The sequence below is a fragment of the Ochotona princeps genome, chromosome 30 (assembly GCF_030435755.1).
Source record: "Ochotona princeps isolate mOchPri1 chromosome 30, mOchPri1.hap1, whole genome shotgun sequence".
Lineage (NCBI taxonomy): Eukaryota > Metazoa > Chordata > Mammalia > Lagomorpha > Ochotonidae > Ochotona > Ochotona princeps.
This window is the reverse complement of record NC_080861.1, coordinates 1,960,885-1,981,064: the sequence shown is the minus strand read 5'-3', so window position 1 is coordinate 1,981,064 and position 20,180 is coordinate 1,960,885. Positions and strand designations below refer to the sequence as shown.

Sequence of the window (20,180 nt, the reverse complement as noted above, 5' to 3'; positions counted from 1 at the left end):
GAGGCCCCTGTGCTCAGACCCCTGCACACATGCTGGGGACCAGGATGAGCTGCCGGCTCCTGGCTGCAGTCTGACGCAGCCCTAGCTGTTGCTGTCATTTGGGGAGTGAACTGGAGGATGGAAGATTCCCTGTCTCCCTCCCACCCTTCCTTTCCTCTCCGTAATTCTGCCTTTAACGTATTTTTTTTTTAATTGGCCAGTATGAGACTGAGATAAAAACTTACGTCACTCTCCTAAAAAGTAATAGGGGAGTAGGCTTTTACACTGCAAGTTGAGCTGCCCTGCCTCGGAGCACCTGCTGCAATACCTGGCTCCCATCTGGAATTCCAGCTTCCTGCTAACGCAGATGCATGAGGCAGTAGTGCCGCTCAGGCTGCTCACTTCCTGCCACCCACACAAAGCCTGAGTGAGTGCCAGCTCCTCCATCTGGCCCAGCCCGGTTCCTGTGTGCACATTCAGGAAGTGAACTAACACATGGGAGCTCTTCTTGTTTGCTGGCTCTTTCTCTGTTACTGTGCTTGTAAAAAGAAAGGAAGGAGGGAAGGAAGGAAGGAAGGAAGGAAGGAAGGAAGGAAGGAAGGAAGGAAGGAAGGAAGGAAGGAAGGAAACTAAAACTTTGAAAGAAAGAGGGCCCAGCACAGAAGCCTAGTGGCTGAAGTCCTTGCCTTGCATGCGCCAGGATCCCACTTGGGTGCAGATTCTAATCTCAACAGCCCTGCTTCCCATCCAGCTCCCTGCTTGTGGCCTGGGAAAGCAGTTGAGGACGGCCCAAAGCCTTGGGACACTGCACCTGCGTGGGAGACCTGGAAGACTCCTGGCTCTGGATTGGCTCAGCTCCAGCCGTTGTGGTCACTTGTGAATCATCGGACGGAAGATCTTCCATCTCTCTCTGCTTCTCTCTGTATATGACTTTCCAATAAAAATAAATCTTTCACTAATATTTTATTTAGGACTTGTTCTTTTTATGGTATAAGTCTTTGAATCATTGATATGTATATATACATGAATGTTTCACAAACACAACGACCTTTTTTCTGTTTTTTGCAATAGTTCATTAGGGATTATTAGTTTCCTTTCTGAAACTTTCAGGATGAAAGGATTTAGTGGGGTTAATTCTCTGACAATCTCCTCTATTCGTATGGAAATTGGCCTCTCAATGAATTATCAATAACTACTGTTTTGTGACATTAACCACTGATTAACATGCAGAGTAATGTCACATTCCTTCAAGATCCTGTTTCACTATTTCTCCCTTATATTTTTCTGCATTTTGTGCCTTCTCAATTGGGTAATATAGAAGACTGTTCTATATTTTTTTGAGAACAATTTATTAACTCTAATATTTTTCAACTAATTTCTGCTTTAATATTCATTTAGAATTCCTGGAAAGGTACTAAATGCTAAAATGTATGAAATTGAATTAAATCATCAAGGAGAAATTCTTAGCTATATACTTCATGTAAATCATCAGAATTAAGTGAATTCAACAATCAAGCTAGAAAAGGAAAAAAATGAAGGAAATAAACATAGAAGCCCCAAATTCCTCCGCCTTTATCAACTCGAACACTGATAAACCATAAACCAAGTGCTCCCTGATTGTCCCCATCGCCTCGTGAACTTGGACGGCCGAGGGACGAGATCCAGAGCCCACTTCCACCTGTGGTCCAGGAACCTGACCTAGACACAGCAGGGGGTAGATTTCTCCAGGAATCTTCAAGAACACTTAAACGCTAGCATCCCATCACCCAGCACGAACAACTGGATCCTTGCGTAGTAATGAATCCTAGACCGAACTGGGCCAACTTCTCCTGTATGCAGTTATGATGGTTCCATTAAATCAAAACTAAAAATACAGGGCCTGACGTGACGGCTCAATTTGCATCCCATATGGGTACCAGTTCATGTTCCAGCTGCTCCCCTTCCCATCCAGCTCCCTGCTTGTGGCCTGGGAAGGCAGTGGATGGTCCAAAGCCTTGGGACCCTGCACCCACATGGGAGACCTGAAAGAAGCTCCTGGCTTCAGACTGGCTCCGCTCCAGCTTTTGCAGCCATTTGGAGTGAACCCTACATGAAAGAACTGTTTCTCTCTTCTCTGTAAATCTGCCTTTCCAATAGAAGTAAATAAATCTTAAAAAAAAAAGTTAAAAATATGTGAATAGGATATTAATCTCAGTGTAACTTTTTATGCTTATACTTCTTGAAATCTTACCTACTGTCTTTAATTTTAATTTATTAGGAGCTAACAAGGCAATATTTGTGATGAGTGAAAAGAAAGAATACAGTTATTTACACAATGTGATTTCCTAAAACAAAATATATTGTACTTCATACATCAAAAATATTTATATTATCACTTAACTCCTTGAAGACAAAAATTCCTTACTCATTTTGATAGATTCAACTCTCAGAGTAGCATAGGAAGAAATGAAATTAATAATACACACTTGTCTAACAAAACAAGGGTACCCAACCAAGCAAATATATGACATTTTATTGTACACGTCCGATATGTACAGAGGCCTAAAGACAAAGTCAATTTCTATTGCAAATTTTCTGGAATAACTTCATTATTACAAAGTTAAGTTCTCGAGTCAAAAATTCAACTTTAAAAATGGGCTCTAAAATCCCATATGGACATATTGGAACACTGAGTTAACTGTCGCACGTCACCGCATCATCGCCGTCCGCAGAATAGATGGCTTGATTTCTCCTCTTGATTTTCTTTCTCTGTTCAGGTTCATGTTCGTCACTCAGTCGCTTCAGTGGCCGTTCAGGTGAGTCCTTTCCATCCTCGGGCTCCTCAACCTTCTCAAGCTTCCCCTCCGCACCAGTGAGGGAATTCAGCGTGTCATCAGAAGACACAGCCATGGAGCCGGGCAAGCTCCTGACGTCAGAGAAGCTGGTAGAGAAGTCCGAGGCTTGGTCAGAAGAACGCTCCACAGGCGGCGTATCCACGTTACTGTGTGCACTCACAATACTGTCCCCATCCTCCTCCTCTTCGTCCAACATGATTTCATCTGGATTGACAGAGGACAAGGCTGACGTGTCCGTGGGATACTCACTCCGGTCCTCGCCGGAGGCGTCACTCTCCTCCTGCTCGTCACACTCCCCGCCCGAGTGGTGCTCTTCCCGGGCCTTCTGCAGCCTGACGTTAATGTCTGTGATGCCCAGCTGGGCACAGAACTCTGTGGTCTGCGGACTGATCCTGTGGACCAGCTGTGCCGGAGCGTGGGGCTTGCCAGGGTCGAAGCAAGCAGCAGTGACACTGAAGTTGCACGGAACTTTGAGGTCATGATTCAGTTTCTTCAAAACTTCCTTCATAGCTTCGTCTGTCGCACTATAATCCCACCTGTAAAAATCCAAAACAACACTTCTTATGTTCTGTCACCCTCAGGCAGGAAATAAAGAAATGGAACTATATTCTAAGGTGGACCATAGCAGCCAGTGGATTCTGGAGAGATTTCATTGCGATTGGAGTGGCGGGATCAACAGCAATTCAGGACTGTTGATCTACCAAACCTCTTGAGAACTTCATGGCGCTGTAAATTTCTATTTTTCTTTCTGTTGTTGATTTTGTATTGTGGCTTTGCATTTCAGGGAATGTATAGTAACTGTGAAATGGAGACTATCATATCCAGATGTGAGGATACAATGCAGTATGCACCTCTACTTCCAGATCAAAGATGGACTCCCAATGAAACTGTTTACTATGTCTTGACAATAGGATGCTGGACTTTCTGCCACTGTCCATGTCCGCAATGATGGACATATGACTGTGTATGAAGAACTATACTAGAGTAATAATATAGGGGAGCTCGGGGGGGAGGGGACATCGAGTGGGGGTAAGAGAAATCCAAAGGTCTATGGAACTGTATCATAAAATGACAATAATAATAAAAAAATCGTAAACAAAAAAACGTTAAACTTAAAAAAAGAGAAATTGAACTATGGATTCCAGATGCAAAGAAAAAACAAGCTATCCAAATTCCATTCAGAAAAAATTGTATTTAGCAAAGGAACACTTAAAAACAATTCTTAGAAAAAAGCCACAATTGGGTCCAATGCTGTGGCTCAGTGGCTAAATCCTCGCTTGGCACGCACTGGGATGCCATATGGGCACCAGTTAGTATCTCGGCTATTCACTTCCCTTCCAGCTCCCTGCCTGTGGCCTGGGAAAGCAGTGGAGGATGGCCCAAAGCCTTGGGACCCTGCACTCGTGTGGGAGACCTGGAAGAGGCTCCAGGCTCCTGGCTTCAGATAAGTTCAGCTCTAGCTGCTGCAACTAGTTTTGGAGTGAACCAACAGATGGAAGATCTGTCTGTCTCTCCTCACGTTAAATATGCCTTTCTAATAAAAATAAATAAATCTTAAAAAAAAAAATGCCACGATGAACTCACACCCTAAAACAAGTATAACAAGTCAACCAAAGTTTCACCAGTTCTATGAGATGCAGGCAATGCGAGCCATTAAGTGCTGGTGAAACAATTATACAGCTGCATGACCAAGATCCACTGCAGGCTCTTCATTTAACAGGATGTACAGTAACTGTGTGATGGAGACTGTCATATCCAGATGTGAGGATACAATGCAGTATGCGTCTCTGCTTCCAAATCAAAGATGGACTCCCAATGGAACTGCTGAATGTGTCTTGACCACAGGGTGCTGGACTCTGCCATTGTCCACACCAGTGTCAGGATACACTAAAACAGTGCAAGGATGGACTTATGACTGTTCATGAAGGACTACACATTGTAACAACAAAGGGGAAATCAGTGTTGGGCGGGGGATTTGGGAAGAGGGGAAATTCAAGTTCCTATGGAACTGTATCATAAAATAAAAATTTTAAAATGACTTTTAAAAAGTAAAAAGAAAGGAAAGAAGGTCGGTCGATCCCACTGCCCTCGCGGGGTCCGTGCCACCAGGAGAAGCTAACTTCAGCACCAGGAGGCAACGTCTACCTGCAGGGCCCTCCCACCCGGGTCTGCACAAGTCAACTCCCACATCTGCCAAGAAAAGGCTGGAGCCAGAAGCGCACAGGTGACTTCACAGCTCGAGGACAAGCCCGCACGCCACACACCTCGCATACAGGCCGTTATTCTGAGGCACGTTCCACTGCCTTCCAGTCACATCCAGGAGCTCATCGGTGGCCCTGAGCACAGCCAGCCACTCGACGTCATACTCCAGGACGGCAGCCGCGCTCGGGTCATGCTCTATTTCCAACACCTACAGCAAAAGAACAGCATTTTAAAGAAATACGTCTAACAGTTCAAAATTTTAATATAATAAAAGCAGAAATTCCAACTTAATTTTAAATGAATTTTGAATCATTGCTACAACTCAAACACCCGCAAAAGACTATTAAAATGCAAAAATTACAAAGGACATGCAAATTCGGAAAGAAACATTGAAAACACATTTTTAATCTATGAAAGACAGAACTACATTGCAAAGCTACTTCATTTCTGATTTACCTGGAGAAAGTCTCTGTGTGGTAAGCATTTGTCCAAGGCTAAAAATCTGGTCGATCTGGCTGGTTGTCCTTTATCCTTGGCCTACACAACATGAACAAGGATTTAAGAAAGAATGTGACAACAACACAGATAATCTCTCTCTACTGCACAGGGCAGTAGCAGTATCCCTCACACATGTCCGCAAGGGTACAGGCTCGAGCGTTCCATTTCCTCAGCGGGCTGCCTCCAAACCTACTGTGCAACAAGTAAAGCACTCAGCCTCTCCAGGCTTGAACTTCCTTACTGGGCAAGCACTTCCTGCCATGTCACCAGGAGTCAACACGACTCACCCTTGAAACAAAATCCTATCCAGCAACAAAAAGAATGAGACATGGACCCTGAACACAACATGAGTAAATGTCAACAATAAGGGGATGAAGTAAATCAGACGGAGAAGACTGTATCTTTTATTGTTTCTCTTCTATGCACATGCGTGAAGGGCGAATCCACAGACACATGGAGCCCATTCGTGGCGGCCTGGGGCTGGACAAGGTTAACTGCAAACACGCACAAACCACATGTCTGGGGTGGTGGACCCGTTCCAAAACTTCACTGCACAACTTCACTAAACTGACAAACATATGGAGAGACATCACAAATACAAGCCAATGAAAGGAGTGGCAAAGTGGCCCAGGAAAACAGGGAGGCTCCTGGAGGGCAAAGCTAGGCTGGCCGTGCTGAGGCCGCATTCCCAGCGGAGGCCCGGGGAGGGTCAGAGGGAAGTGGAGAGGCCGTGTGAGCGCAGGGGACTGAGACAGCACGCGGACAAAGCCAGAGGGAGGCGCGTGAGGACTGAACGCACGGCAGCGCTCGCTCAAGAGGGCTGCAAGCACCGCACATCTCGTCCCACACCTCGGGAAGGCATTCACGATTCCCAGGAATTCTACCAGTGTGTCTAAAGAGAAAGCTCTTCATTTTGTGAACCCAGCTGTTCCTAAACGGTTCCCCTACGGGAGACTTTATGGGAAAGTCAGAGATTAGCCAATGTTAGCGAGGAAAACTGCGTATTCCAACAAAAGACTTACGTACCCAAGAACATTCTCTACCTTCCATCATGCACCTGCCCCAAAGACGTTCCTGGGATTTGTCCTACACCCCACCCCTCCCTGACCTCGCGAAATCCTGACAAATCTGCTCCCAGGGCTTCCACAGGTCCTACTCCATTCTCTATATTCTTTCTACTTTGGTGTGAACCCTCTGGCCTCGACAGTCTCCTCTGCTATATCCCATTTCACCTGACTCCACCTCTCACAAATTAACACCAAACTATAGATGAAGGCCCAGCAGGCAGTTACAATCCTGTAGCTTCCTGTCCCCATGGCTCAGCCAGTTCCCCAGATGCACACTCTCTGGCCTCTAGTCTTTGGAAGGCTGATCTCACCTAAAACGCCTTTCTGACACTTCAAGACTCAGTTTAGCCATCTGTTCCTTTGGAAAGGCTGCCCTCAGGGCCCGGCGGCGTGGCCTAGCGGCTAAAGTCCTCGCCTTGAAAGCCCCGGGATCCCATATGGGCGCCAGTTCTAATCCCGGCAGCTCCACTTCCCATCCAGCTCCCTGCTTGTGGCCTGGGAAAGCTGTCGAGGACGGCCTAAGGCTTTGGGACCCTGCACCCGCGTGGGAGACCCGGGGGAGGCTCCTGGTTCCCGGCATCGGATTGGCGCGCACCGGCCTGTTGCGGCTCACTTGGGGAGTGAAACATCGGACGGAAGATCTTCCTCTCTGTCTCTCCTCCTCTCTGTATATCCGGCTTTCCAATAATAATAAAATCTTTAAAAAAAAAGAAAAGCTGCCCTCTCTCCACTTCTCTGCCTGCATCCCCATCCGAGCAGCCTGACTCTGGTGCCCCAGCACATCCCAGCACTGTTCAGTAGCTGTTTACCTATCCCCCAACCCGCACTGCCTACCGAGCCGCTCGGAAGGGTCATCTAACTCTACAACTGAGCCAGTCATGCCTAGTCCACTGATGTCCAGTAGGTGCTTGGTAAGCAAGAGCAGCCATCTTGCTTTCTACCTCATGCAGCATCACGGCGGCGAACTTCACGTGCAGGTGCGCGGAGAACCAGTAGGCGGGCTGCAGGTGCTCCAGGAGCTCGGACGCGGCCGGACTCCCCAGCGTGTTATTTTCTACTTCTTGCCGGAAAAACGATTTAGCCTTAAGAAGTTGCTTCTTATTTCCATAATGATATATACTTCTTGGCCAATCATGAGATAAGAAAATATCCACAGGCTGCTTTAGCTTAAAACAAAACAGGAAAACAAAACCACGTGGAGCAAAAGCAACTCCTTCCCCCTCATCTCCACTGCTAAACAACTAGCCACTCGCTCAGATTTCCAGAGTTCTGGGTCATTCATTCCAAGGGCACTCTATCACAAAAAATGCCAGGCTGCTCATTCACAGACAAAGCAGCGATCTCTCTGTCTCAGGAATCATTTGTACTGTCCGTGTCGAGGCAGGACCACGGAGGCACAGTGAATGAGAATGCCAACTGGCCAGGACCTTCAGCAGCACGCTTGGTAAAGAAACGACTATCCCAAAGATTGAGATTATCAGGTTTCATGAGGTTTCTAATATTTATAAACTCAAAGATTTAGAGAAAAAATTAATTTGAATGAGTTTACATAATGAACATTTCAACAACATCCTGTTTCCTACAGAGTTATTAACGGGGACGCCGTTTGGCACAGCACTTCAGCCCGTGCATCCTGGGACGTCCACGGCACACACGGAGGGCTGGGCTGCACCCGGAGTCCCTCCTGGTTCCTCTGCCATCGACCCTGTCCTAGGCAGGTGGTGAGCTTGTGTGACCATCAGCTTCTCAGCCTGCAAGTGTGACATTACCGAAGACCTAGCTCGCAGACTTGGTAGGAATTATATAAAACATGTGGGAGGACATCCTAGCTCTGTGCCAGCCGCGTGTGGGTCCTCAAGCCCAAAGCTAGCTCACCTGCTCCATAATCCTGCCGGTGCGTCAACACCACTGCCACAGCCCCCACGCCCTCTGTCAGCTTTCTACTTCAGATTCGTTTTTACTAGTATTTAAAACATCTTCCATATTTTCTTGAAAGTATCCTTTATTTCAATATACAACCTTTAGCTTTATCCTAAACAATAATATCGGAAATCACAAATTAAGCATTCATTACTCAATAAGATAAACTCATGGAGAAGGCATATGGCCTAATGTTCGAGTCAGCAGTAATATATCTGTTATTGCATACCTGTTTTAATTTATAGACTTCAATATTTCTCACGTGATATATACTTCTTATTGTAGATGAATTATAAGGAGGGCATTCAAAATGACCTGAAATAGAGAAAGAGAAAACAGGTTGTACTTGTTTCCTTAAATACTGTAGGTGCAAATACACACAACACACAGCGCAAAATACAAATTAATGTTTATCATAAGGTTTTGGCTCTTATAAAGTTTTATAAAACTATTACCCTGGAGATAATGATATTTTCTCCTGATAAGAGATCATAAACTTTAAATAATCAAGAGGTTATTTTGAAAATTAAATTTTATCAAATATTGAAATATGCTATATTTCATGATTTTTAAATTGTAGGAAGTAGGGGACTCAGTGCAGTAGCCCAGTGACTAAACTCCTTGCTTTGCACACGCTGGGATCCCATATGGGCACTGGCTCTAATCCTGGCAGCTCTGCTTCTGATCCAGCTCCCTGCTTGTGGCCTGGGAAAGCAGTGGAGGACGGCCCAAAGCCTTGGGATATTGTGCCCACATGGGAGACCTGGAAGAACCTCCTGGCTTCAGATTAGCCTAGCTCTGGCTGTTGCTAAACAGCTGTGGCAGCTGTGGCATTCCCCCGTATCCTTTTACTGGCTGTGTAAAACACTTCCTACAATGTTTTTTAAAAGATTTATTTTATTTTTATTGGAAAGTCACTCTCCACGCAGCCGCAATGGCCAGAGCTGCGCTGATGCGAAGCAAGGAAACCAGAGCCCAGATGGGGAATGGAGCAGCTGGGACACGAACCGGCACCTATGGGACCCCTGCATGTGCAAGGGTTCCAAGGCTTTGCATCCTGCACTCACAAGGGAGACAAGAAAGAAGCTCCTGACTTCAGATCAGCTCAGCTCTGGCACTGCAGCCATTTGGGGAGATGGAAGATCTCCCTCTCTATCTTTCCTTCTCTCTGAAAACCTGCCTTTCTAGTAAAAATCAATAAATACTTTTTTAAAAGTTCAAATTTTAAAAAGCAGAATGCTAACACCTGAATAAAACTAGATAGATATGAACATACACAATGTTCTCTGTGTTTCTCTGAACAGTGAAATAGCTCACAGAAGAAATCACTGCAAAGTCAGACTATGCATTACACACTTGTTCTTGAGGAGAAGGGACTTCCCGAGGAGCTGGGCGGTGGCCCGCGGGCGCAGCCCTCCTGGGGGCCGGCTCACACAGCAGCTGCTCGGCTTCCTCTCCAGCTCCCTGCCAACGTGCTGGGGAGACCCTGGGACCTGCCCCGCCAGAGGGAAGGGATGAGTCCCAGACCCCCGGCCGCAGCCTGACCTGCTGCAGGCTGTTACTGCACTCAGGGAACGAACCAGTTTGTGGGAGGGTCTGTCTCCCCCTCACTCTGTGTAACTCTGACTTGTAAAGAAATAAATAAAACAGAGAAAAAAAAGGTAAAGCTAGACAATACCTTTGCGATAGTCATGAGATTTGAAGATTCCTGAGAGTCCACCAATCCGCACCCCCCGGTACTTCACCACACCAGCCAGACCTGAACAATCACACCAGGAAATTAAATTACCACAGGCAGAAGCAATCTCCTTCCTAACTGAGTAAACCACTGGAGGCCAGATTCCCATGCACTGCTAGAACTATGTGAAAACTAGCTTTCATGATAGAGTTACATCCTTTTTTATGAAGCACAGTAATATGCTAATAATACAAAAAGCAGACAAAGACGCATGCAGATCAGCTAAGCGGTCAGCTGGATTCCGGAAGAACCGAGAACTAAAATATGGGCAGGTAAGCAGACACGCTGCGTGTAGTTAAACCGGGGGCCAGGCGGGGCAGAGGAGAGCTGGGGCAAATGTCCCAGAACGGAAGTGCGCATGAGCAACCTGTCAGTAGGCACGAAGCACGGGCAAGTTTTCCTTGATTTCTTCCCCATTATTGTGTGACAATTTTATCTTTTCAGTGTTGTAGCTGTCCCACAGCAACCCATCGGCAATGACACAAAGGAACTAAACTTTTAAAGTAGCTACTTCATTGTAGGAGGACATTGTGACCCCAAAAGGTCAGTGAGCACAGGATTACAGTTGGTTGGACAATATTTGGAGAATAACCAAATGGCTACCTTTTGTATACCTTATTGGATATCATTTGCATATGTATATGAGAACACCTGGTGGAATATACAAGACAAAAGGAGTTCCAAACAAAAGCATTAATGGTTTTGTTGATGAGCTCAGTACTTTCTCCCTCATCCTATATGGCCCTCAGAGTATAAAGTCTGATGCCACTAATAAACCTCGGCTTTGACCATCAGTCAGGGTCCACGCGTGTTATTATCGGCTCCGTGCACCAAGTTCATCGCTGTGGGACAGCGACACTTCACATTGAAAAAAATCTATAAATGGTTCCAAAAGGAGAAAAGGAGCGGGCAGTCTGGGAAGTCTAATCAGGCGCCTAACCCCAAACGCCGCTGGCAGGATCTGAAGGGATAAAGGGCACCTTCCCACACCGGAAGGAATCCAATCAGTTCAGCACAAAACGCAGGGCCACACCCAGAGTTCTCCTCTTTTCATCAAATCCATGGAGTTAAAAAGAGACCAATACAGTCTAAGACATCAGCGTGCCGGGTAGCAGGTGCAATATGGGGGCCTCATCTGGGTCCTGTCTGAGCCGACAGCTGTAAAGCAGACACTTTTGTAAAAGCAAAATTTGAACGTGAATACCATAATAAGGAAACATTGTTACTTTCATTAAGTATAATAGTTTCAATAATTAACTATTTACTAGTGACTTCCAGTCTTCATGTTTAGCTACTTCAGTTTAACACCATTCCGAAAGATACTGCCCAACACAAGTCCTCCAGGTGCTTTCATCTCCTGAAGGAAAGCAGCATGACCCAGAAGCACTTACCCAAGTAATAAATGTTGGGCGCCACCCAGCCGCCATAGGGTAACTCTTGCAAATGATTGGAGGCCTCGTGGTTGCCCCCGATGAAAATCGTGAGAACTGGGGCTTTCTTCTCTCCCGAGTAATACCTAGAGTGCAAGGGCGGAGTTGTGTGTCCCACGGTGACAACGCCGCGAGGCCGAGTCCGAGGGAACCGGCCCGGGACGCGTTAAAAGCACCTGCTGGCGCTCCTGCCCCAAACGCACTCGGGTCCTTAAGAGGGAGACGCTCTGAACACACACGCAAGCCAAATACGAGGGAGGGGCTCGGCGACCTCGGACTCGGAGTTTGTCGTTTCTAGGGGCAGCTCGCGCACACCAGGCGCCCGGGAAGACCCGTGCATGATTTAGGGGGCTCACCCAGCCGCCCAGAGCAAGCGGCTATCTCAGCCCAGGAAGGCGCCTCCCTGCAGGGTTTCCCTCGACGGCGCCCGCCGCACCGAAGCAGCAAAGTGACATCTCCCAGGCGCCCAGGCGGGGACGCGCCGCGGCTCGGCCGCTCTCACCTGTAGAAGGTCTGCATGTGGCGGTACTTGGGCGGCACGGCCATGCAGCGCAGGTCGGCCTCGTTGCGCACCGCCTGGAAGTCGCCACAGCACAGCAGCAGGTCGACGGGCCCCGGGCCGCGCCGCTCGGCCAGCGCCAGCGTCTCGTAGATCTTGTCCAGCTCGCCGTGGCAGCAGCCGGCCACGGCCACCCGCATGCTGACCGCCGAGACGCGCTCCGCCGCCCGCCCGCTCGGCTCCCGCCGCCCCGAGGCCCGCAGCGCCCGCCACACTTCCGCTCCCCGAGTCTCGCGAGAGCAGGCTGCGACGCACGGGACGCCGCCTTCCCGCCCGAGCGCCTCCCCGGCGCCTGTCAGTCGGAGCCTGTCAGCCGGTCCTGTCAGTCGGAGCCTGTCGGCCGGATCCTGTCAGTCGGAGCCTGTGACTCGGATCCTGTCAGTCGGAGCCTGTCAGTCGGATCCTGTCGGCCGGAGCCTGTCAGCCGGTCCTGTCAGTCGGAGCCTGTCAGCCGGATCCTGCCAGTCGGATCCTGTGACTCGGATCCTGTCAGCCGGTCCTGTCAGCCGGATCCTGTCAGCCGGATCCTGTCAGTCGGAGCCTGTCAGCCGGTCCTGTCAGTCGGATCCTGTCAGTCGGATCCTGTCAGTCGGAGCCTGTCGGCCGAAGCCTGTCTGCCGGAGCCTTCCTGTCAGTCGGACAACAGGGTGGGAAGCCCGGACAGTCAGTCGCCTGAGATAGGGATGTACTTTCAGCAATTTAAACTGAGGTGAACAGATGAGTGGAGCCGACTTCCCAGGGCGAGCCTCTCCTGGCAGAACTAGTGCCTGAATATGAGCAAAAAAAAGTAAAGATCTTGAGCCCGGCGCCATGTCCTCATGGCTAAAAGCTCGCCTTGCAGCTGCCGGGGTCCCATGTGGGTGCGGCTCGTGTCCTGGCCGCCCCGCTTCCCGTCCTGCCCGTGGCCCGGAGAGCATCGGGGACGGCCACGGCCCTGGTCCCCGCACCGTGCGGGAGACCTGGGAGATCCTGGCTCCTGGCTTCGGATCGGCGCAGCAGCGGCCACTGCGGTCACTTGGGGAGTGAATCAGTGGACAGATGCTTTGCTCCGTCTCCTCTCTGTGTATCTGACTTTACGATAAAAATGAGATGGATCTGATAGAAACAATATGGACATCATAGTATTACCCACTTCCCTATCCCCCTGAACCTTTTTTCCCCTTTAACTGTAATTAACTATGTAAAGAGTGTCAACAACAATACAATAAAATAGATTAAAAAAAGAGAGATGAATCTTTTTTAAAAATCTTGAAATCGAGAAAGATTTTATAAAAGTAGTCCACTTGTGTCTAAAACGTATTTATGCTGGTCAGGCGATAAAGGCCAGACTTGGGAGTGAAACGCAGCCTAGAGGTGCGTGAGACGGAGCGCGCCGAGCATCCCAGGCCGCCAGCCACTCCCAACAAGCCCGCGCCCTGCGTCCTGCGCCTCGGCGCCCGCCCGTTTCGCTTCACTCCCCACGCAGCCGCAATGGCCAGAGCTGAGCTATCCAAAGCCAGGAGCCAGGAGCTTCATCTGGGTCTCTCCTGTGGGTGCAGGGTCCCAAGGCTTTGGGCTATTGTCTACTGCTTTCCCAGGCCACAGGCAGGGAGCTGGGTGGGAAGCGGGGCCGCCGGGACACGAACCGGCTCCCATATGGGATCCCGGTGGATGCAAGGCAAGGCCTTTAGCCACTAGGCTACCGCGCTGGGTCCTGTCATAACCTATTCTTAACACTCTGCCAGAATAAATAGGTCGAACGCACAACGCTGAAGTGTGGAACATTCAGTGAAGCTATTGGTTCTAAGACGATGCTCTCTCTGCCTGTAGCGATCACGGCCACGCGGGGAGTCTTTTGCAAAGAGGGGGTCGCGAACGCGCACGCGAGGCTCCCCACGTTGAACTGCAAACGTTCCCGGCCCCGCCCACCGCGCCCGGGCCCCACCCACCGCGCCCGGGCCCCACCCACTCCCCCGAGCCCCACCCACTCCCCCGAGCCCCACCCACTCCCCCCGAGCCCCGCCCACCGCGCCAGGTCGTGGGGCCGGCGGCCGCTCTGCGCATGCGGAAGCGGCCGCCGGCTCCCAGCTCTCAGCCGGGCGGGGAGTAGCTGGTGTTTCTGAGAGGACGATTCGCGAGGCGGGCCCTGGCGCGGGTCCCCCTGGGCAGCGCTCGGTGCGGGTCCCTCTCGTGCTTGAGCGGCGTCCGGAGCGCGGCCCAGTCTTGTCTTGCTGCCTGCCTGTGTGCGGAGCGGCCCGCGGCGGCCTGCAGTTGGCTGTCGAAAGTGCCGGGCCCCGCGCGGGCGCCGGCAGCCGCCGGGTGGGAAGGCTCAAGATGGCGTGCCTGTTAGAGACCCCAATCCGCATGAGCGTCCTCTCGGTGAGTGCGTGAGAGGCGCTGCGGCCGCCCGCCCGCCCGGGAGGCCCGGCCGCCCCGCACGGTCCTTCCAGACGCGCCGTGTGGGCCTGGGCAGCACCCGCCGGGCTGGCCTCGCGCTCCGCCGCGGCCCCGGCCGAGCCCCTCGAGACGCCCAAGGTCGGCTCCCCTGCCGGGCGGCCCGGCCACTCCCGGGGGTGCAGGCCCGCGTCCACCCCCGCGAGGCTGGCTCCGCTCCAGGCCCGGGCTCGCCAGGAGCGACCCCGCCGTGGTGGAGCTCGGCGCTCCCCGCTCAGCCCCGGGCCCGGGCGCGTCGTCCGACACCTGTCCTCCTCTGCTTTCAGGGGAGTCGGATAGCGGAGGGGGCGAGACTTCCCCATTTCTGAAAGAAGGGCGTTCTGTTGTTGAATTAAAAAGAGACGACTTTGTGTGTTTCGTTGTGTTCCTGTGTCCTCGCAGGACCAGGAGTGGGAGTGACCGTTGCTGGAGAGAACCTCAGAGTGGTTTGCAACGTGTTTGAGCTGTCTGCCCGGGAACTGAGCGTGCCGGGAAACGCAGGCCAAGGCTGCCCGCCTCTCTGAGTCCACCTGATCCTGGAGAGGGGCAGGGAGTTAGAGTCGCAGGCCAAATTCCTCTTCTCTTCCCAGGCTTGGCCCCCACTCACCTTTCTCAGAACCGCTAAAACATTTCCTTGAGTTCGGGTCACAGCCACGTGGGCGCCTGCAGCTCTGAAAAGCTCACAGTTGTCTCTGTGACAGCGTTTGAAGGCTGGCAGCGCAGTGTGGAGGCTGATCCCCCTGGCAGTGTTTCCCCTGGCGCTACCACCAGGGCAGTACTGAATCCTGTAGGGCTGCTGGACCGTTAGACCTGGCGGGTCAGTGACCGGCCTCCTCGCCTGTGCACGGGTGCTAAGTTGGGCTTGCTTGTTAATTCCCCTTTAATGATCTCATTTACATCATTAACTCAGTTCACTTGAAGCTTCTGTATGTAAGTTATCAACTTGCATAGTGCGTACTATTGGGATCCTTCATTTGTTTCGCTTCCTCAGTACATGTTTCCTGCTTATTTTTCTCCCGAAAAAACGCTTGCGGAGTATTTGCGACGTCTAGTTAGGAGTTGCTTCTGTCCTACTCTCAGGGTTTTCGCAGTTGCAACCCTCAAGTCCAAGAGCCTTGCGGTCCGAGCTTTTGTGGATAAATTATTTAGGCTACCTTCCCATCAGTGCCGGCTGTTCCCTCCTGGTACTTCCGTGCGGGAGGAACAGGAGATGGTAATCAGAACTGGTCTTGAATGGTTGAGTCCTCTGGAGTTTCTTACCTTGTACCAGTTACACGCAGAGCCCCGTGTCCACAAGCACGAGACCGGAAGCGCCGTGATGCGCTCTTAGGCCGAAGGACGGTGGCTTGATGGACATAGCTGGACTGAGGGGAGGTCAGCTTGTTTTAAAGATTTCCATGGAAGGCTCTTGGTGTCTGCTTGAAGCGCCGCATGCTCCTCTGACCATCCCTGGAGGTAGCGTCGTCGCCTGCATGCTCCCTCCCGGCATGTAGGCCCAGGCTGTGGCTCCCTGTCACTGCAGCACACGCACCGCCTGCCCAGTGTCTGAGGGTGGCTTGCCAGTGTCTGAGGGTGCTTCGCTGGTAGACCCCAGCCGCCTTTGCCCTTCCCTCTCCTGTCCCTGTGTCTAGTTGGTCCTTAAGCCGTGTGACGTCACATCTCGCCGAGGGGACCGCTCATTCAGGATCTTTAGTTTTGTGCCTGTTCTGCCATAATATCCTCTGAATTGTTTTTACTGTCCCTGGTGTCTTGCCCTCTTAGTTCAAATCCACTTCCACATTAATTTTCTTGAAGGATAGTTGGGTTAACCACTCCTCTGGTTTATTTTTTTCTGGCCGAAGTTCAAGAGCAGCTTTGGATTTAAAATTGTTCACGCTCTGCATGAGCCTGCTAGCTCTTGCAGACCGACCTTCTCAGTTGGAAGTGATAACTCGCTTCTTCCAGATCCCAGTGATTGTTGTTCACTTTTCCTTGGTACATATGAATTTCTGCCTAGTGTGGGCTTAGTATAACCTATTCTGAACTTCTGTCACTTGGGCTTTGGAATGTAGTGGCGCACTATACGGTCCTGTCTCCTTTAGGAGATTCTAGCCTGCTTGGGAAAATGGATGTCGAATAATGACATGGTTGGTTATGAATGACAAGTGCAGAGCACTGTTCAAACATGGCATAGAGGAACAGTTGCCTAGTGTAGAAGGCAGTGAGAAGAGGTGGGGAGGGTTTCCCTGAGGAAATGGCCAAAGGGAGAGTTCAAGGCTAGACCAGCTAGAGAAAGTGACAGGAAAGGGCGTTCTGGGCAAAGGGAGTTGGTTTTGCAGAGGCTCTGAGGTCTGTAGTAATGATCCTTTGGCTTTCTTAGGGGTCTGTTCCCAGCAAGTGCTTGGCCGTCTTGTTCAGCTGACGCTGGTACTTGGGACACAATGTCTTGCAAATGCCAGGGACTCAGTCAGGGTTTGACTGAACTACCTATTTTGAGAAGCTGAACAAACTTTCTAGCTCTCTCATTGGATCACACCCTGGCCACCCCTATTCTTTTCAATAAATGTATATGTCTCTCCTGTGTTTTTCAAGCACTGTGTTTGTGACTGTGTTGCATTGTAGATTGGCAGGACACTTGCAAAGGTAGTCCACCTCGGTGCCTGTGTGTGCATGGCCCTTCCCTTTCCTTAGCATCCTGCACAATTATAGTGCTGTATCAGAACCAGGAAATTGATATTGGTATAAATATTTCTGTGTCATTTTATCGCTTGTATATTGTGTTATCACCTCTGCTGTCAAGATATGGAACTATTCTATTACCATAATGATCTCCCTCGTACTGTATTTTAATAATAACTTGTGTGTTCCCTCCCCATCACTATTCCTGATGCTTGGAAATCATTCTGTTCATCTCTACAGTTTTGTCATTTTCTTTCCCAGGTGACGGGGAGGGAGCTGGATCGGGAGCACAGCATCCAGCAGTCAGATCCTCGTGTGGCTAGCGGGGAGGAAGCCTACCCAGGCCTGACTGTTGGTCGAGTTTCAGCGATGAGTCCTTCATCAGATGGACTCAGTTTTCTCATAATGTCTTTCAGCTTGTCTCTGATCCTCTCAACCACAGGTTGAAAAATAAACCTTGATCTTGAGCTTCCCCTTCACCCAAAGTCTTACTTCAGGGGCTTGGTGAAACACCAAAAACTCAACCCATCAAAAAAACCCAGTAAGTTGAATTTAATAACAATGTAATTTTATGGTCTACAGGAGACCTTCTTATGAGGGTTGTTGCAGTTTAATTTGGTCACTTTGTAATGGATTAAGAAAGGCAAAGTTAGTCAAATGCCTTCATTCACACTATATGCTGGTCTAGGACGTGGTCTTCAGCAGGAATTCGTTGATGTAAGCCCCTCATCTTCAGCAGGAGTTGGTTCATGTGAAACATAGATGGTGCTCCCTGTGTGCTTTGAACATTCTGCTGTCTCTTTAAGAAATCAGACAGCAGGTAGTCAAGGAGTCTATTAAACCAGAAAGAATCAGAAACACCTTCATGTGTAGTTTTCTGATTTTGCCTGGAGAGCTAGCCTGTTTCCTTCCATTTTCATTAAACTTTAAAATGCCAGGGAACAGGAATTTCGGTTACTCTCACTTGTATCATTTTGATTTCTGATTTGGTAATTGTGTCAGTGCTGTCCATCATGTTGGTATCTGGGTAAAGGTGCGGTAGCTCCTTGATCTTGTTGCTGATTGGACAATAGCTGCCTCTGTGGAGTGCTGTGCTCCCTGACGCTGTTTATGGAGGCACTTGTCACTTTGATAGGACTCCATAAGAACAAAGAATTCATTTTATTCTTTGGCATATTCGTAATATAGGTATTTGGGGGGTAGGATGATGAGACTGTTAAGTTTTATATTAAAATTTTTTAAAATGTGATCCACAGAAAGAGTTTCCAGCCCAGAGGATCTGTTAATATTTGGAGGTCACCCAACTCCGGGTAGTGATTCTAGAACATGTGCTGCTTTAGTGTTGCGCTGGGGAGGGGACCAGAACATAGTGGCCACTGCTGGAGTAAGAGGGCTAGGAAAGAGCCCTGTGGCCACGTGGTCATCTTGGTCAACAGTGAGGCAGGATTTTTACCTTCCCAGCCAGGTGGTGTCATCTGTGAAGGCTAGGACTAAAAGAAGAGCATTAGGGAAACGGGCTTCATGTTCAGTGTACAGTGAGTTTGCAGCGTTTTCAGGAGCTCCGCCTTGAGCTCGGGGTCTGTCTGTGTAGAGGTTGAGTGCTCACGTCTGGGCTGTGATCATTCCTTGGGAGGTGGCAGTATATTGATCATTCATTTTCAGCCTGTTAAGGATAATTCTCTTCATACCTGCTTTTCCCAGAAAAACATAAATATGACCAAAAAGTAATTTCAAGAGGTTTGTGGGTTCTCTCTGAAAGCAGCACAGTAGTACTTAGTGCAATCATAAGTCTGTAGCAGAATTTAAAGGTCACTTTAAATCATTTTAGACTGCTGAAAGATTGTAACATTATAATTTAAAACTCATGTTAAGATGTCGTATGTGGGTCTTGCCAAGCGTTTACTAATGATTTTCCATGAGCAGTACTGTGTCCACAAAAAAGGCTGTGTATAGCAGGCGGGATGCCCTGCTAAGGCACTTCGAGATCTGCAGAAGAAGTAAGGCAGTTGGGGATTGGGGCACAGGCAGAGTGAAATAGACAGATGATAGTAATATCCACATGATTGGATAGAGGTGTGGAATGGTTCTTTTGATAGGACAGCTCCTGCCGAGAACTGGAGGTGACAGGCTGAGTCAGAGTCGAGCACCATGGATAGCTCCACGGCCACTTGGCCTGGGAGCTACTCAGCTCTGTGTTTCAAGAAACATCTGCGTGTCTGAACCCTGCTACCCTGATCTACACTATGAAAGATGGTACCAGGATATGCATGTCATTACATGATTGCAATCTTGCATAATGATTTAAACTGTTGTGGTCCAGCACAACACCGCAGCTACGAGTAGCCTCATGTTGTTATTGTGACACGATTGAAAAGTAAGCATTTGGATACATCGTAATGGATTTCCTAGGCTTTCTTTTCTTGGGAGACCTCTAAATGACTCTTGGTCAACCCACAGAATATCTTCGTGTTTGTAAAGCTCAAAGCCCTTGTTTAGTGAAACATACAGGGTGTTAGTAGCTGAGAAATTATTCAGTGGTATGTTTTATCATGCCATTATCTTGAATGTGTAGTTTAAAAATTGTAAGTATATATTTCGTAATTAAGCCTTTGTCCAAAAAACAAGGGAACATCATTTAGCACATTTATTAGGCATCAGTAAGAAATGGATTGAACATTAAAAAGATCAAGTCACTGAATTAAACAGTAGCATCCCTTGCTAATGTAGGAGTCCCTAGGGTTGAAGGTGGAGGCGTCTGCAGAGCTAGTCACCTATCAGAGCAGTCAGAAGAGGTGGGCAGGTGAGCAGCTGGCGGTGACAGCAGAACTGGTGTGACAGGAGGCCGGGCCGAGCAGGTGAGCATGTCTCGGAGGCAGCAGCAAT

The 20,180-nt window shown here is 49.3% G+C and overlaps 2 protein-coding genes across 3 annotated transcripts in view; one reads left to right on the top strand and one right to left on the bottom strand.

Annotated features, from left to right (window-relative positions):
• Positions 1-2,262: 2,262 nt before the first annotated feature.
• On the bottom strand, positions 2,263-12,494 carry DBR1 (debranching RNA lariats 1). Its single transcript, XM_004588404.3, has 8 exons — positions 12,171-12,494; positions 11,630-11,754; positions 10,179-10,259; positions 8,730-8,815; positions 7,522-7,746; positions 5,472-5,552; positions 5,078-5,223; positions 2,263-3,349 (listed from the first exon to the last, which is right to left on the bottom strand). Exons 1-8 carry the CDS (start codon positions 12,365-12,367, stop codon positions 2,653-2,655), a joined length of 1,638 nt encoding a protein of 545 aa, XP_004588461.2. The 5' UTR covers positions 12,368-12,494; the 3' UTR covers positions 2,263-2,652.
• Positions 12,495-14,235: 1,741 nt separating this feature from the next.
• Positions 14,236-20,180, top strand: part of ARMC8 (armadillo repeat containing 8) — a 75,657-nt gene continuing 69,712 nt past the window's right edge. For both annotated transcript variants that reach the window (XM_058657117.1, XM_058657118.1), the window contains exon 1: positions 14,236-14,585. In XM_058657117.1, coding sequence (XP_058513100.1) covers positions 14,541-14,585 — 45 coding nt within the window. In that variant the 5' untranslated portion in view covers positions 14,236-14,540. The remainder of the gene's footprint in view (positions 14,586-20,180) is intronic.

Excerpts from the sequence above, each read along its gene's own strand:
- DBR1 (XM_004588404.3), bottom strand. The coding sequence starts at position 12,367 with ATGCGGGTGGCCGTGGCCGGCTGCTGCCACGGCGAGCTGGACAAGATC. Across the intron at positions 7,747-8,729 it reads AAGTCTATAAATTAAAACAG|CTAAAGCAGCCTGTGGATAT; the intron begins GTATGCAATAAC and ends TTTTGTTTTAAG. Across the intron at positions 3,350-5,077 it reads AATAACGGCCTGTATGCGAG|GTGGGATTATAGTGCGACAG; the intron begins GTGTGTGGCGTG and ends GGATTTTTACAG.